Consider the following 20,318-nt stretch of genomic DNA (forward strand, 5'->3'; position numbering starts at 1 on the left):
AAAGCCTTATGTACTAGCTTTCAGTAAAGGTAATAAGTAGATTATGATGATATCAGAAGGTTCAAAAACTTCTCTGCTTGACTTTGACTGTATTAAAGGCTTTTTGTGGTTAAATTATTTTGAAGTGCTGTGGGCATTGATGGCAATGGTAACTAATTACACTTGATACTTTACAAGGGAAAACACAGAGACTTCTTACAATAACACCATGTGACAGTACAGAAACACAGTACTGACTGTGTAGCAGCCACTACACCAAGTACCTTGTGTGTGTTATTTCACTGGATCATTAGGACAACCTGGGGAGAAGGTGTTGACGATGATGATGCTTTCCACCTTTTACAAATGGGGAACGGAGACCTGGAAAGACGGAGTGACTTGTCCAAAGTCACAGGGCCAGGGTCATCCTGCCTGGAATTGAACTCGATTTTTTTCTTGTTTAAGATATTATTTATTTATTTGACAGAGACATGGTGAGAGGGGGAGCACAAGCAGGGGGAGCGGGAGAGGGAGAAGAAAGCTTCCCGCCAAGCATGGGCCCAATTCAGGGTTCGATCCCAAGACCCTGGGATCGTGCCCTGAGCCAAAGGCAGCCACTTAACGACTGAGCCACCATGCCAGTATGTACCCACGAGGGCCAGACAAGTAATTTGGGAATGACACAGATCAGGTGCCGTCTTAAGTAGCGGTAACTCTGTTGTACCTTTCGTTCAGGTTAAAATCCCTCGGGTTGCTCTTGACTTTTGTCTTTGTCTTATGTGGTGCCTACAGCCCCTCAGGAAATGCTGTTGGCCCTATCTTTAAACTCTGTTTAGTATTTAACCATTTCTCACTCGCTGGGTCACTACCCCCTGAGCCAAGCCAGCAACACAGCTCACCTGAGTTACTAAGATGCTGTTCTCCCTGGGCTGCCTGCTTCCTCTGTGCACCTTAATCGTCTGTCCTCAGTATGGCATTCACAGTGACCATTTCTCTAAGTCAGATCCTGTGTCAGCCCTGTCAAAGCTCCGCAGTGGCTCAGAGGAAAAACCAGAGTTCTTCCAAGGGCAAGCAAAGCCCTCAGTGGCCCACATACCCTCTATCCTCGTCCCCAACTCTTCTTCCTTTGTTGGCCCTGGTCCAGCCACAGGGGTCCCGTGCTGTTCTGGAAAAGTACCAGCCTGCTCTATTCTCATTTGCTCACCTCCTTCAGAGGGACACTTCTCTCCATAGCCCTATTTTAAATTGCAGACTCCTCTCTACCTGGGATCCCTGGTCGTCCTTCCTGCTTTATTCTTCACCTGCTTATGGACTCTATAATCAATATATTTATCTTATTTATAATCTGACTCCCACAGGAGAACGGAGGTTTTTTTCCTTTCTCGGTCACTGATCGTCACACGTGGCACCTAGTGGACCCTCCATAAATGTTCATTGTAAGAATGTACTGAGGACGAAGGGAGTGCCTGTCCACAAGGACCAGCGGATTTGTCCCTTAGAGGATACAGGCTGTTCTTGCCAGAGCTGTTGGAGTTTTTTTGGTTTTTGTTTGTTTGTTTTGTTTCAAGACAGACATGTAGGGATTTCTGAGAAATCTTCAGTTTTCACAAAATATTGGTAACTAATTCAATTTTTTAAAAAAGATTATGTATTAAAATTTTTTAAAAATTCCGTCATTGGTTGAATTTGACCCACAGGCCCTGATTTGCCTCTGTAGGGTATGTTGAACTGGCTTTGCCATCTTCACTGAAGACATGCAAGTTTTCCAAAAATAGTAGCCATAAAATTTACTCCTGAGCTTTTCTTCCTTGTCCATTGGTCCTAGTCCAGAAATCCATTGGTCCTAGTCCAGAAATCCTAGTCCAGAATCCTTTGATTCTAAAATCAAAGCAGCAGAGGAGGGATTAGATATAGCTCTGGAGAAGGATGGTGTGGAGAGGGCTTCCCATGCATGGGTTCTCAGATCTGGGGCCTATGTGGGTGCTGTCTGGTGGGGGCCAGCACTGGTATTTAAGTGCCCTTAAATGGTTGTCACTGGTCTTCCAGACATGCATCATCTCTTGCCACAGTGCTGGATCCCAAGCAGTCGACCAGGGCAAGACTTGTAGGAAAACACAAACTGAAATGAACTGACAGGCTAAGTCCCTCTGAGTGTGCTCCATGTAGGCCAAAGCCTGAAAGCATGACCAAACAGGACGCTGGCGAAGGTAAGGGGTAAGAGGCAGCCTCTTGCATTGCTGGCCAAAGGCTAAGTCAGTCCATTTGTAGAGAAGTGGTTTGGCCACACGTATCAAACTTACACATGCGTGTACTCTTTGACAAAAGAATTGTGGTTTTTTTTTTTTTTAAGATTTTATTTATTTAGGGCGCCTGGGTGGCTCAGTGGGTTAAGCCGCTGCCTTCAGCTCAGGTCATGATCTCAGGGTCCTGGGATCGAGTCCCGCATCGGGCTCTCTGCTCAGCGGGGGGCGTGCTTCCTCCTCTCTCTCTGCCTGCCTCTCTACCTACTTGTGATCTCTGTCTGTCAAATAAATAAATAAAATCTTAAAAAAATATATTTTATTTATTTATTTGACAGACAGAGATCACAAGTAGGCAGAGAGGCAGACAGAGAGAGAGGAAAGGAAGCAGGCTCTCTGCTGGGCAGAGAGCCCTATGTGGGGCTCGATCTCAGGACCCTGGGATCATGACCTGAGCTGAAGGCAGAGTCTTTAACCCACTGAGCCACCCAGGTGCCCCGAAAATGTGTGTTTTATGAACATCTTCTTAGAATAAGAATCCCAGGAATTTTTTTTGAAGTTTGTGTGTCCAATTTGAAGAATTTATCCTAATTCTAAAATTTTGTTAAAATAGATGTCAAGATAATTTCTCTTATAAAATTGCAGGTGATCAATATTCTTAATTTCATTTTACCAGTTGGTAAAATCTGTTCCTCTAGTAGATGAGGAATGAAAGCTAGATCCTGGAGCTGATCATATAAGCTCTGAAATCATTCAAGTCTGAAATTTCCATGATACCTGTATCATACAGTATGCATTTTCATCAATTTTAAATATTGGGGATCCCAATGGAATATTGTCTTAGCCTGCCATAATAAAATTCCAGAGATTGTGTGCCTTAAAACAGCAATTTATCTCCTCACCTTTCTGGAGGCTGAAAGTCTGAGATCGGGGTGCCAGCATGGTTGGGTTCTGGTGAAGGACCTCTTCTTGCCTTGAGATAAATGCTTCTCATTGTTTTCTCACATGGTGGAGAAAGACGGCAAGTTCTCTGGCATCTCTTTTTTAAGATTTTTTAAAATTTTTATTTTTGTTTATTTGACAGAGGGAGATCACAAGTAGGCAGAGAAGCAGGCAGAGAGAGAGGAGGAAGCAGGCTTCCTGCTGAGCAGAGATCCCAATGCGGGGCTCGATCCCACTGCGCCACCCAAGCACCCCTCTGGCATCTCTTTTTATAAGGGTACCCATCTCTTCATGAAGACTTAATTGAACCTTAATTACCTCCCACAGACCCCACCTATGAATATCCATCACACTGGGGGGGTTAGGACTTCAAATTACGAATTTTGAAAGGACACAGGCATTCAGCCCATTGCAAGTGTTGTTATGTAATTAGGATGATTAATTAAGCAACCACTAAATTTTGGGAACAATGGTAAAACAAGGCAAATAACACTATCACTAACAGACTTTGAAGTCTCAAACCCCAGGGCAAAACTCTGCTAAGCTAAGCAGTTAGGACAGGAGAACTCAATCGCTTTAAGTGGCTGGCTTCACTGAACTGCAACAGAGGTTGGAAATCACAGCCCATGAATGAAGAATGGCTTTTGCATTTCAAACAGTCGAAAAAAATCAAAAGATTTTGTAGCATCTGAAAATTAAATGAAATGCAGATTTTAATCTCCATAAATAAAGTTTTATTGAAACACAGCCACACCCATTTGTTCACACATTGTTCTAAGTTTTGTACTATAATGACAGACTTGTATTGTGGCAACAGAGCCTGAAAGATTTACTCTCTGACCCTTTAGAGAAAAAGTTTGCCAGTTCTGATCTGCAAACAAAGCTGACTGATGATTCATTTTACCAATTCCCAAGACTAAATTTTAGCTGAAAATGTCATTGCACAAGGATGCAGTCATACCCATCAACACTAGAAGAAATGGATCCAGAGACAGAGTATTTACCTCAAAGCCTGGCGTGAGCTGGTCTAGAGATTGTCCACTTCAATTTGTCTAATGCCAGACCCTCCTGTTCCAAGAGAAAACTAAGAGAGAAAGACAGATGGCTTCACTGGAGAATAAAAGAAGAGAGAGTCTCAGTCCATGAGCTGATGTGGTCACTCCTTTGAAATTTCAACCCTTACCAAATATACTGTAGGGTCTTGGAATTGAACCATCCTGAATTAAGAATTATTTTCCTTTGAGTCTCTGCCCATCACTTAATATTATCCCTGAAGTCAAGGGAGATGGGAGGAATGGAAGCTAAGAGAGTGGTACCCTTTCTAGAATTCGACATAGACCCACTGAAGTCGGTGGCGCTGTTGCCACATCAGGCCACTTCATTTGTTTCTGATTTGTTTTCATTTTGTTTTCTCCCTCCTTCCCGCAAACACACAAAGGTGATTCTAAAGGATGTGGATTCACTCCTCTACGTGGACACGGATGTTCTCTTCCTGAGACCCGTTGATGACATCTGGAAGCTTCTGAGGCAATTTAATGCCACACAGCTTGCAGCCATGGCCCCCGAGCACGAAATCCCCAAGATTGGCTGGTACAGTCGCTTTGCTCGGCACCCTTTCTATGGCTCTGCAGGAGTTAATTCAGGAGTCATGCTGATGAATTTAACTCGCATAAGAAGTACCCAGTTTAAGGTAAGGAAATACTTTATATTTCATGTTTAAAAATTGTGATTTTTAGTCATTTCAACAGTGATGTTCCCAGGTTGTCAGTGTATTGATTTTGGAAGTAGGTTGCTTGTCAGTGAGAATGGAAGGAGCCAGGGAAGAGGAAAATATTTGGAATGTTATGAAATATTTGTTCAGGAAAAGTCCAGGTGGTTATGGAATTTAAAGCTTCACGAGAGTTGCTCTTCAGGAATGCTATGTTGCATTTCTGAATTCTATAATGTTGGAACTCTGTGTATACCCAAAGCTTCAAAAACCATGGGAAATTTTGCGGAATTTTCCTCAGGATATATTTCTATAAGTATACAGAGATATTTGTACAAGGCTGCTCATGGCCTCATCTTTTATCCTAGTAAAGAACTGGAAAGAGCCTAAGGGAACATCGGTAGAGAACCTTCAAAATTTTTTTTTGAAAAAACTCGTCCTCCTATTAAGAATTAGATCAATCTATGAGTAAGAGAAATAAGATCTCTAAACAATATTGAAGGGGAAAAGTAAAAATGCCACAAAGCATGGTACCATGAAGTGTGATCTCTTTCATGGCTTAGAAATTTCCAGAAAAATACCTAAGAGAATACCTAATTGTTAACTGTGGATATTTCTGGGGAAAGTGAGGGTGGAGATGGAAGGAAGATGAAGGAAGAATATTTTTACTTTTTATCTTTGTGTGCTGTTTGAATTATTTAGTCTATGAATGTGTTGCTTTTATTTTAAAAGCAAATTATATTAAGACAAGGAAAAGGTGTTTTTCCTTAGATACTTTAAATCTGCTATCTGTACTTTGTTCCGTCACTTCTGAGGCAAGAATTAAGCATGAGAAGAAGAGGTTCAATTTGGGCACAGTTTTCTTAGTAGAAATGATAGCCCCTGCTACTGGTTCCTGGTCCCTCTTGTATCCATGTGTTATCCATCCTGCAAAACTCTATGGTTTCCAGCTCTAGTTTTGCTTTGTCCTATGACTTGAGACTAGCAGAACCCCTACTGTATTTGCTTCATTCCTGGAGGGTTTGGGGAAACCAGTTCCTCTCCATCATTTCTCAGGGGATAGGATGTATTTGTTTTGCCTCAGCCCCTCTGATGGTTTTCTCTTTTGCAGAACAGCATGATTCCAACAGGCTTGGCTTGGGAGGACATGTTGTACCCTCTGTACCAGAAGTACAAGAATGCCATCACGTGGGGAGACCAGGATTTATTAAATATTATTTTTTATTTCAATCCAGGTAGGCTCTCTTGTGAGAATGCTGTTTGTGTAGGAGTCCGCCCACCGCACCGCCCAAAGCACATTCCAGCCCGGTCTGCAACTGACTGAGCTCGAATTGTGCCTGGGTTCCCCTGTGAAGTGTGCCCTTTCATTCACACATACCACCACCCGCCCTCCACAGGCTCCCCCCCCCCCCCCGCCCCACTCCCAGGGGTGGCCCTCATGCTGCTGACACAAAAGGCCAAATGTTGCAACCTCCAACACTGGACTCCATTTTTGGAGAATATCTCTTCGAGTTTGGCCACACCATTCTTCTAAGAAGTGTGGTCAGAATTAATGGCAGGGTGCAGAACTGAATGCCAGCTTTGTAAGCTAGACAGGAGGCCTTCCATGGCTAAACAATTGCTAGACTGAAGGGAATTGATTCCTGGAATCCCTATGGTTAAGTGACTTGTTCAGGGTTTGTTCAGGGTTCAATGAGCCTAGAATAAGGACTTAGATTCCCCAATTCCTTTTTCTTTTTAGGTGAGGCAAAAGGAAAAAAAAAAAAAATCCTTATATTGTATCAGAGATTTGGTGGAGTTGGGGGAGGACGGGAGATGAAAATTTCTGATCTGTATTTTTTGTTGTTGACGCCTAAAACTAATAAAATTTCCTCTTTGCTTTCTTCTTTGCTAAAATCTTACTTAATGTTGCTAAAATCAAAACCATGTCTTCTCGAGGAAGATCTTTGGCGGGGGGTGGGGGGAGCCCTCATTACCCAGACCTATTGAGTTCATTTCTTTGTCTTTACAAAATCCTAAAATAGAAACTCCTATCTGTAAAGGCTTCCACCTATGAAAACCTGTCACTCGGGAAGCACCTACTATGTACTTGAATTTTTTTTTAAATAAAACTCTGAAATAACCTAATCCCATAGGTCTTTGGATCTAGGAGGAGCAAATCCTGGGAAAGAAAAAAAAAAAAAAAAGCAGATTGAAAGAGTTCCTGGGGAAATTCCCACTACGAATTCATTAGATTCAAAGTCTTGGCTCTTTGCTGGTGGCATGTTTTAATCCATTTCCCTCTGACAGTAACAGGAACTTTAAGGTTCCTGGTAATGAACTGTTAAGGTGCCTCCTCCTTTTTCTTCCTATGCAGATTTCATCTTTTTTCTAGGTGTAGATGGATTGGTTAGGACTCTTGGCTGCATGTAAAAGACCCCTGGAGTTAGTCCAAGTACAAAGCATACTTTTTTTTTTTAAGATTTATTTATTTATTTGACAGACAGACATCACAAATAGCCAGAGAGGCAGGCGGGGTGGGGGGAGTGGGAGCAGACTCCCCGCCTAGCAGAGAGCCCAATGTAGGGCCCAATCCCAGGACCCCGAGACCATGACCTGAGCCGAAGGCTCAACCCACTGAGCCACCCGGGTGCCCCCAAAGCATACTTTTTTATTAGCAAACTGGTGTCTGCTAGAAACTGAGGCAGGAAGGCCAGCAGGTTGGGCCCAGGACCTGAGGCAGGAGAGGGAGAATGAGGGGGAGGCCAGCGTGGGCTTGCTTTCTCTAACTGACATTGCTTATTCCCCTCTTTGTGGACCTCTTTCTCTGCTCCTCAAAGTACCACACGTTTCATACTCCAGGTTACGCCATGTGCAAAGATGAACTCCAGCCACGTTCCAAATTCCCCTGGGGGAGAAACCAGATGGTTCCAGTGTGGGTCAGCTAGGTCAGGAGCAGGCCGCTAAGAAATAATGGCTGACGTTTATTATTTACTCAGTGCCAGGTGCTGGTCTAAGCATTATCTTCTTTAATCCTCACAACCACCCTGAGAATATAATCCCCATTTTACCAACAAACATACCAAGGGAAAGAGAGTTTGGTAATTTGCAGCACTGCTAACAAGTGACGGAGCAGGGATACAAACCCAGACGGCTCTGACATCCGCCCTCTGGGTTTGGGGGAGAGGGGAAGTTCTAAGAGAGGGGCAGTCCTAGAAAGCTGGCGGGGACATCCCAAAATGTATCTCTGCACTGAATTATTTGTCCTTTACATATTGCATTTTCCTCTCTCTTATGTGACTGAAACTATCTTTTAGAAGCCCATCTGGACATATTCCCAAGCAGGAATTCTAAAGATGCGCACAGTTTCCTCCCCACAAATCCTCTTAGCCTGTCGCAGATTATTTGAGGACGTGATCAGTGAGTAAATAATACTTGAAGGCAGTTGTAAGCAGCTTTGCAATTAGACAGGAGCCCTTGTCTTTAATTGGAGCTGAAAACCAGCTGAGTTTGTTGGCTTCTGTACGCCCCATCTTAAATCCGTTGAGTACTCGAATCTCATCGAATACTTTGAAGTTGTTCTAAACCCTGGTTCTGAAGAGTACCAATAACCAAGTTTTCTGGCTTTCGATCGGCGAGTTCTTAGGTGACTCCTTGATGGTTCTTTGTGTGACCTGCATTCGGTCGTCCTTTCTCATACTTCATTAAATATGAGTCCTTTGAACTGAAACCCATTGATACCCTTCTCATGATAAGCTCTTTCTTTGTTTATATTGTGATCATTTTCTATTAGCCAAAAAACTATTTAGAAAAAAGATTGGTCATTTTTATCCCTAGAAGGGATGGAGGGAGAGGCAGGAGAGGAGATTGGCCTGGAGAAGGGAGATGAACACGCTTATTGTTATGGTCTTTGGGTTATCATGGACAAAGAAGCAACGCACAAGGGGCGCCTGGGTGGCTCAGTAGGTGAAGCATCTGTCTTTGGCTCAGGTCATGACCCCAGCATCCTGGGATCCAGCCCCACATTGAGCCTCTTCTCCCTCTGCCTGCTGCTCCCCTCCTGCTTATTCCCCCTCTCCATCTCTCTCTCTGACAAATAAATAAAATCTTAAAAAAAAAAGGGGGGGGGAAATGCACAAAAAACCTGAGCACATGTCTGGAGTGGTATTATTATTATTATAGCCTTCTGTAGCCAATAATCGACTTTTAAAAATAAAAGTCATTCGTTTAAAAACATTTTAAAACTTTTGCCATAATTGGATACTAAATTTCTGTGGGTATGTAATTGTAGAGCTGGGTACGAGACAGGACGAGAGAGCTAAAGCTCAGGAGGGACACGCAGGTCCCTCAGCCCACGGGACATTTCCTGGCAGGTGAGCCAAGATAGCTCCTTGAAGGGGTGGAAGACAGAGCTCACAGCTCTGCGTGTAAATTCAGGTTGAGAGCAGAGTTCTCTAGAAAGGGTAAATTTGACCGAAGCCAGAAGAGCACGCTACACAGAAAGATATGCTTTGATTAATATGTTTAGGTTTCAGGGAACAAAACTCAGGCCAGCTAAGGAAGGGACCAGGGGGTGGCCCTGGGAACACACAGTTCACGTCATCCTAGGCCTCTTGGGAACTAGCTTTGAGAAACTGCTAAGGACCAAAGCTGACCTCTTCCTCCCTCAGAGGCCCCATGGCCTCTGCCATCCTTGCCCCTCTCCATGCCTACCTGATTCTGTTCTGTTTCTCAGCATTCTGTTTCACATGGCCCAACCCTGAGCCTACACCGCCTTACAAACCCACAGCCATTGATGAAGCATGTTTGGTAACAGCCCCCTTTGCTTCCTAATTCATATTTTTGAAGAGAGAGAGAGAAGGAGAGAGATGTGCGTAGCCCAACCTAGAAAATGATTCCAGGCCCAGCTAAAAATGATTTCTCTTTGGATGGGAGACTACCCATGATCTGGTCATCTGGAGCCAGAAGAGCAAGGCCACTCTTTCTCTCTCTCTCTCCCCCTCCCCTTCCCTCCACCCCCACCCCCGCCCCCCACATGCTTTTGCATGCAGTCCTAGAGCTCCGTCTGCTCCTGACTCCCACTCACCCGGTCAGACCATATCCTATGAACCTGAGTCTGGGGATCCAGGAGCAGAAAGGAGCCCAGGCGTGATGTTGGCGGTGTTGGCAGCAGTGCTGAAAAGCTGACGTTAATTAGTGCCCACCTGTCAGAGTCCAGGAGCTGCCCCACTTCCTGATTGGGTTCAGCATTACCTCTGATTTTTTTGAGCTATTCCCTCTTTTTCGAAAGAGAAAATTCTTTTCCTTCTTTTTTTTTTTTTTTTTTCTTCAAGCTGGAATCGAAGTTAGTTACTTGCAATCCAACATAGATACATATTTCTTGAATATTTTAGGTCAAAGTAGTCTATTTATATGACAGCTTTGCTGCTGTTATCTTACCCCTTTCAAGAGACAGAATTTATCCCAGCAAAATTAAATAGCTTATCTTTCGTAAAGCACATGCTGATTTCCAAACTCTTCACCAGGATCAGGCCATTTTCTCCTCCTCGAATCCTCCTCCAGTCCTCCATTTTTGACTGTCAAAATCCCATCCTTAGTCTATAAGTCTGAGTTTAGATGAAACTTTACTGAAATATCCTTTCTATGAACCCTGATTAAAAAAAAAAAAAAAAAAAAAAAAAAACCATGTCTCCCTTACAAGAGTATAAATTCCCTAAGGGCAGGAGCAGAGCCTTATCATCCAGCAACACCAATGTCTTGCATTGTGTGAATGAATTCTTCTTTCAATTACATGCTCAATGTATTTTGTGTTTCTTCCTCTGAAAAATCCTGAAGGGGATTGTAAAGATGTGAATTGAATTCTGTCTGGAATCTAGTTTCATATTTGAGATTCAACAGCTGGGTTTAAGCTGGTCTTTAGGAAATCGATAAACCTCTAAACTTATGAGCAAACATTCTTAGATAGGCCCAGTTGTACCTTTCCAATGATAAGGTCTAAGGCTTTCATTAGACTCTGAGAGAGATCTGTGATCCATAAAAGGTTAAGAATGTCTGGCCACCTGCTTGTCCGGAAACAACTGGAGTAAAACATTTATTACCAAGGTACTGTGTGTCAAGAACTATGCTGAGCTCATTCCCTTTATTTTGTTTTATTCTTCCAGTGACCTAATGCAATAGTTCTTATAACAATTACAATGCTCACAGTCATGATTACAGCTTACGGTTATTACATGCTTCCTATGTGTCATGTGCTGTTCCAAATACTTGTATTTATAAGTTCACTTAGTACTGCCCAGAATCCTACTGGACGAGATATTTACAGTTCTCCCCCATTCACAGATGATGAAACTCAGACTCAGAAATATTACGTAATAATTTGGCTGAGTTCATGCAAGTAGTGGCAGTTTTATCATTCAAAGCCACTGGGTTGACTCCAAGGGTACCTGGGTGGCTCAGTCAAAGCCAGTGGGTTGACTCCAGAGCTGGCTCCCTCAGCCATTTCACTATTAGCATAATAAAGCTGGAGTTCAACCCCAGATAATTTGGCATATTTTTACTGATTCTAAATTGAGGTCCTGGTAACTCATCAAGGTTATGGATCTCGGAGGTGGTGGGAGCCAACTTTGAACATACATCTGTCTGATTTCAAAGCCTTTCTATTTCATCATCGGCCTTGGAGGGCCCTCACTGGGCGTGGTCCTCTAAGGAGGCTTCAAAGAAAGGGAAGGTTTCCTTTGTCCCGGGGTGCTGCACTATCTGTGAAGAGGCGCAAACCTCCATCACCAATCTTAGATGCCATAAAGGCAGGAACCAGATTTTCTTTGTCCACTGCATACTTAGCCCGAACTCAATAAATATTTGTTGATTCAATCAGCATATTTACAAAAACAGAGATGGATTCTAGGGCAATTCACTCAGCAGGGAACATTAGCAGGTGCTTAAACAGGGATTCAATTGCAAATACCCAGGCAGGTATCATAACTGAGAGATGTGATTCAGAAGGTTACAAAAGGCCACCCCTGGTATGAGGTCAGACGCAGCTTAAAAGCACACAAGCACTTTACATATCTTCCCTCATAAAATCCTCATGCCCACCCCCTGCACCGGAGTGCAGAAAAATCACCCGAATCCAAGAGGAGTTTAATTGTAGATAATGTGACTTCAGAATGAGCACTGCTTTCTCCCAGCTACGGGAGATTATATTTGTGCAAGTGTGGAAGCGAAGGCAGGTTAAGAGCAGCATCGCGGTGGGAAGGGGTTTTCCTGAGAAAAGGAAGAGGACAATCTCTCAGGATGTCATGAATGATTAGGAATTGGAGGATGCCTGGGTTTCACCATGGCCCGTTAAGACTGAGTGGTAGAATTACTACCCGCAGGCCACCAGAAGGGATGTGTGATGATCTCTCCCTTGTTTGCTTTCCCTCTCAAAGCTCTCTGGAAGCTGCCTCTAAGTAGTGGTCCTTTCCATGAGGAGGGATAGCCATCAACGCAACCCACAAACACATCGCCGTGTTCCTTTTCTGACAGTGGTCATTGATTTGCTCTAATGCTTCTGTGTTCTCACAAGGGGCCTTTCTGGGGAACAGTGACACACACTCAGCGAGCTCTGATCCCTGCTGCCCTTGCCCCAGGCCTTAAAGGCCTCTAGCTGAGGAGCCAGGAAGCTCAGGGGTCATGAATTTGTTGCTAATTTTGTAATCCTAGCCGTCCAACAGGATCAGAGCCAAGTTTCTCAACCTTGGCACTACGACTCTTGCGGAGGCTGCCCTGTTCATTGTGGAATGTGTAGGCTATCTCCCGTCTCCACCCACGAGAGACCAGTAGAGGCCTCCTCCATGGATGACAACAGTGTCTCCCTCCAGACATTGCGGAATGCCCCCCCCCCCCAGGGAGGCTCCCAACGAAGAACCGCCAGATTAGAGATACAAGTACAAGAACACAAGTGTGCGCATGCTCACCCACAATGCGTGTAGTCTCCTTGACACAGACACTTCTTTCCCTCTTTGCTCTTTGCGGGGGTGGGGGGGCTCCCTTTCACTGTTGTAGTTTTCTTTTGTTTTTTTTTTCTTTTTTCCTTCATTTTTATTTTATTGGTTGGTTTTTAATCTAAAGATGAACCTTTGCTTCAATCTTGATTGCAATTTTTCAAGTCTCTCTGTTTCATAAAACCTTCCCCAGGAGTTGATTATAAGTGCTAACACTGCTGACCACCACTGTGTGTTTGGCCTTCGGCAGAGCATTTTTACCTGTGTTTTTAAAATCTAATCATCACGATTAGAGGGAGTTCCTGTCCTATCCATATTACAGACGAGGAAAGTGAAGCATGGGGAGGATGAATGGCTGGGCCTAGGTTGTGGCATTTTTGAGTGAGAGAGTGGGGATCTGGACCCAGGCTGTCTGCTGACCTTGTTGGCCTCCTTGTCCCTGATGCTTTGCCCTCCTTTTTGGGGGGTAAAACCTACAGCATCACGAGTATGTGCCCCTTCAGTTCCTGATCTCAGAATATGGACAAAATACGGTGAAGGTTAAGGCGTGAGTCCCAGTCACACTCACAAGCACTGAAATCACATGCGGCGTGCAGTTTTGGGAACACGGTTTAAGCCCCAGGCACACAGAGGAGAGCGGGCACTGACTGCAGACACGTCTTTCTCTTGTCCCCACCAGAGTGTCTGTATGTGTTCCCCTGCCAGTGGAACTACCGCCCTGATCACTGCATGTACGGAAGTAACTGCAAAGAAGCTGAGCGGGAAGGCGTGTCTGTCCTGCACGGGAACCGAGGCGTCTACCATGACGATAAGCAACCCACTTTCAAAGCGCTCTATGAAGCAATACGGGATGTAAGTGTGCTCCTCCCCCCACCCCATGGAGCAGACGCATGCGTACTCCACATGAAGCGGGACAGGTGCATTTGTCCGTAGCACAAGAATTCCCCCAAAGCACTGAGTTCCACCCCTGTCCCCCAGTCTCAGGCACCACTTCACTGTGTCCACTTGCCCTCTCATATTATGGCCACTCTTCATCTTTACAAGTAAGTCATCCATTTTGAGGGGAGTGGGGGGCGTTAAGTAAGTTCATTTAAGGAGGATGTGAAAGACCCAGAAAGAAATCTGGTGTTGTTTGCCATAGCAAAGAGGAATGTGTTAGGGTAAAGGTCAAAAAATAAGAACAAAATGATACTATTCAACTCAAGCTGAGTGGGTTGCCTGGTTGCCAGCCTCCTGTTGAGCAATCCAGTGTGGAGGTGGTCAATTAGGACGAGGGATCAAACTAAAAGTAAAAATCAAGTCTTTATTATACATACTGCAGCAATGCCAGCAAGAGGCAAAAAGAGGCACCCGCTCCCCTGTGTTGCATCCATACCCACCAAAGAGTACTGGTCAACAGGCAGAGATCGTCTCAAGGCTCCTGCATCCCTGTGGACCTGTAGGCCAGGGAAGGGGGAAGGAGGGAGGAGTAGAAAGGTACCCCTCCTTTCCCAGGAAGCCTCCAAATGGAAGTGTCTGGGATAGGAACGCAGATATGCATTTGAACGTGGCTGGCCGGGGGCAGGGGCCTGAGTTCTTGACCCTGTACCTGTACCCTGACAAATCTGGTGTCAGGAGGGCAGCTCCCCATCCCTCCAAAGGACTGCCAGCAGCCTTGTCATTACCCATAGTTGAGTCTGAAAGACCACACATAGGATTTTGGCCTGGAGCTAGACTTCTCACAGCCTTGGGTCCCCAGTTACTGCCTTGGAGAAATTGATTAGCAAAGTGTTGAGACATTAAAGATGCCTGGGAACTATCGTCTTGCAGTAAATGGGAAGGTTGAAAGAAACTTACTTTGGGGCTTATTGCCTAAAATGCCAGATATTGCCAGCTCTTGCCTCTCATCCCACACTTGGGGAAACGCTTCTTTCCACATTGCTTTTTACCTTGAGATCACTAGGGGGAACCAGCAACAGAGATTCAAGGATGTCCCTTTTGAAACGGTAATTCCAAGACCTAGAGTAGGGGTTAGCAAACTTGGCCAGATCTACCTTGCTGCCTGTGTTTGTAAGACATGTGGGCTGGGAACAGGTTTGTAAATCATTGGGGGAAAAAAGATATTTCATGACATAAAAAATTTATAAGCAATTCAAATTTCGGCGTTCATAAATAAAGTCATGTCAGGACGCAGTGACACCCATTCATTTGTGTGTTGGTCTGTGGCTGCTTTCAAGCCACAATGGCAGAGATGAGTATTTAAAACAAACTGTATGGCCCACAGTGTCTAACATATTTATAGTCTAGCCCTTTATAGAACAGATTTGCTGACCCCAGACATAAAGTATGTAGACTTTGTTAGAAGTATTTTTCTTAAAAATCCACAAACCCTCAGAGTTTCACAAATGGGCTTTGGCGGAAGCGAATCCCAAAACACAGGAACACATTTTTTTCTGTGTGAAAAATGTGCAGCTTCCTAAGGAGAGTCTCTGGAATTCCCAGAATTTTCTCTTCAGGGAATGAGTTTAGCCTGCATGTAAGCTAACACCGTTTTCTTCTCCTACATTTCCTGCTGTTGGTTTTCAAAGACCAGGTGATTTAATTACACAGAAAATTTGTTCTGTAGTTAGCGATAGCATCACTTCAGATATTCAAACCCTGACTCCGGGGCAGAAGCATTGAGGAGTACAAACAGAAGTAGATGAGTTTGCCGCAGTCCGTCAGAGGCGCGTTGGGTTTCTTCTGAGATCTGTCAGCCCTAGTCTGGAATTGAGCAACTGTGGTTCTTGAGTTACCCTGAGTCTTGTTTGCTTTCTGGAGGAGCAGTGAGAAAGCCAAATAATTGGGTCATAAATGAATGATCCTGCCAAATACACCCAGTGATGATCCTCACGTGGGCCTACAAGGACCATTTTCTTTCAGGCGTTTCAAGCAGGAATATGACCAACCCCATCCTGAAATGGGAAAAACATAGGCTCCCTCTTAGAAGATATGTTTCCACATTCTCCACTGGGCCAGGCACTGTGGGGTCAGGGCTTGGCTGGGGGTGGACAGACCTCAACACAAGGCCCAATTTTTGTCCCTTTCCCATGATTAATCATTAACTCTGTGCTCCTACCTCCTGGGCCTCAGTTTCCTCATCTGTGAAATGGAATGATACTATTATCTACCTCATAAAATTGTGAGGATGCAACAAAACGATGGTTTTTAGAGTTTATTTATTTATTTACTTACTTACTTATTTATTTGTGAGAGACAGCCTGAGAATTGGGGAGGAACAGAGGGGAAGGGCAAGGGAGGGGAAACAATCTTCAGCAGACTCCACACTGAATGTGGAGCCCCCATGCGGGGCTTGATCTCATGACGCTGAGATCGCAACCCTGAGATCATGACCCTGAGGTCGTGACCTGAGCAGAAACCAAGAGTCAGATGCTCAACCGACTGCACCACCCAGGTGCCCCCAAAATGATGGTTTTTTAGGCTCATAGTGCAGTACCTGACATACCGTTGCGCTAAATAATTAGAAGTTGTTTCAAGAATAGCGGTTTCACACTTACCTCCTTTCCTACCTTGTCCAAATTGTCTCACTCTCTCTTCCTCGGTCTATAAGTATGTTTTCTCTCTCTCTCATACTGTTATTTCTTTCTCCTTTCATCTCTCTCTGAAAGTATTCTTCCTGCCCCTTCCCTTTCGCCCTCCATCTCTTCCCTTCTTCTCTCTCTCTCTCTCTCTCTCGCTTGCATACAGCCTATGTATCCGCATTTGTGTGAAGGGGAAATGCAGTCTCCTCCCATTGTGATCCAAGGAAGTCATCTGTCAGATAGACATTCTGTCAGTCAACCTTGCAGCCGTCATCTATGAAGAGCCTATTTGATGCAGGAACAATTCTAGGTTCTAGGCACTCAGAAATTAACAAGACTGACAAAGCAGTCATCATGAAGCATATACCGTGTGTGGAGGAAAACAGGTAATACTCACATGGAGAGAGAAAGAAATAAAAATCGTACCAGGTTGTGAAAGGTGTTAAAAGGGAACCAGAACAGGGTGATGGCCTGAAAGTCATGGGCAGAGAAGAGCATTCAGGAGCTGGGGTCCTCAGGGGTGATAGGTGATAGGTGTTCGATCAGTGGAGGCAGCCACAGGACAGTCTTGGGGAAATCCTGCTAAATAGAAGGAATAACCCAGGGAAAGCCCTGGAGGCAGGAATGAGTTTGGTGTGCCCAAACGGCAGGGAGGTGACCAGAAAGTGACCAGAAGGACCGAACACCAAGGAGTGTTCAAGGTCTCCTGGAGCCTTGGGAGTAAGAGAGGAATTGAAATCTTATTTTAATAGCAGTGGGAAGCCCCTGCCGAAAAATGATATGGTCTGATTTAGACTTTTTAAAAATATCACCTTGGTAACTCGGTGCAAGGAGGCAAGAGTGAGAACACTAGGGCTATTTATGAAGAGTTACTGTAGCCTTTGAAGTGAGACATGGGGGCAAGAGGAAGGTGGGCAGCGGTGGTCACATGCAGGCATCATGGTGAAGACAGATTTTACAGTGCCTGCTGATACACTACATGAGGGATGTGGGGGAAAGAGAAAATCAAGGTTGCCTCCAAGGCTCTGACCTATTCTCTTCCTGTCACTAAGGACACCATGACCAAAAAGGAGTTTATCAGTGGTCTAAATTGTGCTGGGAAAGAAAACTGTTGTCCCAAATATGGTCCTTTTTGTGTTACATAATGCATAATCTCCTTCCAGGAAGAAATTCACATTTCTGATAAACATGCTTAAGCAATATTTCCGATGAACTTTAAAGGGATTAAAACTTGTTCTAGGAAACTAGATACCCACCCACTCTGCTGCCACGCAAGCGTGTACTGACCTTTCACCTTTCTTTCGTTCCTTTTTTTTTTTTTCCTGGTCTTTCTGTATAAAATTTCCTTGCCAACAATGAATCTTTGACTTGACCTCTTGGAAGCCTTTTCCATTTCAACCAGATTGTAATAAAAATTTGAACATGCTCATGAGTAAGTGGTCAGAAAGATTTATTTTGGGAAATTCTTCTCATAAACACCTTCCATGGGAAAATAAGAGAATTAAAAATCAAATCAAATCAAAAGCCCAACAATAAGTGGGAAAAAAACCCAACAACCAATATTTGGTAACTGAATTATTAACATGAAGTTCAGTGATGATAGATTTTATTTAATGACTAAACTCTGGACTTCATGAGATTACTATGGACATACCTTAAAGTTTCTTTATTAAGATTGCAACAAACGTGGGGTGCCTGGGTGGCTCAGTGGGTTAAGCCTCTGCCTTCCCCTCAGGTCATGATCCCAGGATCCTGGGATCGAGCCCTGCATCAGGCTCTCTGCTCAGCAGGGAGCCTGCTTCCTTCTCTCTCTCTGCCTCCCTTTCTGCCTATTTGTGATCTCTCACTCTGTCAAATAAATAAAATCTTAAAAAAAAAAAAAAAAAAAAAGATTGCAACAAACAGGTGCTTGATAGCTCAGTCTGTTAAGAGTCCGGCTCTTGGTTTCAGCTCAGGTCCTGATCTCAGGGTCATGAAGCCTAGCCCCATGTCTGGCTCTGCACTAACGAAAGAGTTGGCTTAAGATTCTCTTGTTCCCTCTTCTTTTGCTCCCCTCCCCGCCACAGGCATGCATGCATGTGCACGCTCGCGCTCACGCTCGCTCGCTCTCTCTCTCTCTCTCAAATAAATAAATCTTAAAATAAGTTGCAACAAATACAAAAAAAATATGGAGAATTCAATGTTTTAATGCAGTAGATTTCAAGTCTCTAGTTACACCTTGCTTTTCTTCAGCAAGAGCCTACTATATAGAAAATATGTTGTTCTTGAAGACACATTTTGATCTTAGATTTTAAGAGCTTTAAGGACCCAAATAAATCATTTTTTTTTTTTTTAAAGAGGGAAAGAAACTGAGGCCCGGGGAAGGTGAGTAATTGCCTGGGATTGCACAGGATTGAATCAGGTGTTGAATCTCCATCCAATGTCTAACCCATGCCGGCATGCTTAATTCCCTGTTTCATTCTTTAGTAAATGTTGTTTGCATTGTAAATGGCATTTCAGTCACTAAACATTTTCTATCATTTAAAAAATCCTTTTTCAGTTTCCCTTTCAAGACAATCTCTTTCAATCCATGTATTACCCGCTCCAGCTGAAGTTTTTGGAGACTGTGCACACTTTATGTGGACGAATCCCACAAGTGTTTTTGAAGCAAATCGAGAAAACAATGAAAAGGGCTTATGAGAAACACGTCATCATCCATGTGGGCCCCAACCAGATGCACTGAATATTTTTCATGTTGTCGCAAATGGATTAGGCCTCTCGGGAACAAGGCAACGTTCATCTTTAAGCTGCCTGGATCTCTTTCGTGTGAATATTTAATGGTGCTCTGTGACGGTTGAGTTTAAAAGGCTTCATTACATGTTGCTCATTTTGTTGCCCCTAAAAGGAAATATGCTTTAATTTTTTTTTAATTGCTATTTATCTCTTTGGGGTTTTTTTTAGTTGTATTATTACTCAATTCATATTGTTCAAGCAGGTGGAGCTAGCCGTGAAAAGGAATTTTGTGAGCCTTCCAATGCCTGTTAAACGTCTGAAACCACGTCAGTGCCATCTCCTGTTGTATATTAATCTAGTATTCTTGAGATTCTTCCTATGCAATAGACACCCCCATATTCTTGTTATAACAGGAATCTATGCTTGTTGTACAACAGAGAATGTTAAACATTTGTAGGGGTGGGTGCCTGGGTGGCTCAGTGAGTTAAGCCTCTGCCTTCGGCTCGGGTCATGATCTCAAGGTCCTGGGATCGAGTCCCATGTTGGCTCTCTGCTCAGCAGGGAGCCTGCTTGCCCCTCTCTTTCTGCCTGCCTCTCTGCCTACTTGTGATCTCTCTCTGTGTGTCAAATAAATAAATAAAATCTTTAAAAAAATTTGTAGGGAATACAGGTCCATGGACCAAAATCAAAATTAGATTAGTCATAATCCTACCAACTGGTGGAAAGATTGTTATTTCAATGGGGGGTTGCTTCCAGCCTTTTTCCCCTACTTCTATATTTACTCACTGGTTGTCTTTTCCATTGTAATACATATGTGAAACAGTAGTTGAGTGAAAGCTGGCACCTGCTCTGAGATTTATCTGTAGAGATGAAAATTTAGAGAAAATGATTATGTTTACAGTGCTTTGTTTAAAATACGTCTGGCAGAAGTATTCAGATTTCTGCTGATTGGCAGTGTTAAAGGATGGAGCATATCTGGGGTTTTTTTTTTTTTTAAGAAAAGTTGTTTAGATTAGCGGAAGATTAAATCATAAGAAATATTTATGCAACCATACCTTCTGAAAGGAAATTCAATAATTACGCTAAACCCAAGGGGTCACCTTAACAGAGATGTGATTTTGTGTTTACCTACAGACAAAAACATTTTATCTCTTACCCTAGTAAGGGTGACCTTCCCTCTTCTTTAAACTCTTGGGCAACAGGTGGAAATTAA

General features: G+C 43.8%; 1 protein-coding gene across 2 annotated transcripts in view; it reads left to right on the forward strand.

The window, feature by feature from the left end:
• Positions 1–19,637, forward strand: part of GXYLT2 (glucoside xylosyltransferase 2) — a 109,966-nt gene extending 90,329 nt beyond the window's left edge. For both annotated transcript variants that reach the window (XM_032325079.1, XM_032325072.1), the window contains exons 4-7: positions 4,600–4,851; positions 5,981–6,104; positions 13,513–13,685; positions 18,933–19,637. In XM_032325079.1, coding sequence (XP_032180970.1) covers positions 4,600–4,851; positions 5,981–6,104; positions 13,513–13,685; positions 18,933–19,115 — 732 coding nt within the window. In that variant the 3' untranslated portion in view covers positions 19,116–19,637. The remainder of the gene's footprint in view (positions 1–4,599; positions 4,852–5,980; positions 6,105–13,512; positions 13,686–18,932) is intronic.
• The last annotated feature ends 681 nt before the right edge of the window (positions 19,638–20,318 follow it).

The sequence above is a fragment of the Mustela erminea genome, chromosome 1, assembly GCF_009829155.1.
Source record: "Mustela erminea isolate mMusErm1 chromosome 1, mMusErm1.Pri, whole genome shotgun sequence".
NCBI lineage: Eukaryota > Metazoa > Chordata > Mammalia > Carnivora > Mustelidae > Mustela > Mustela erminea.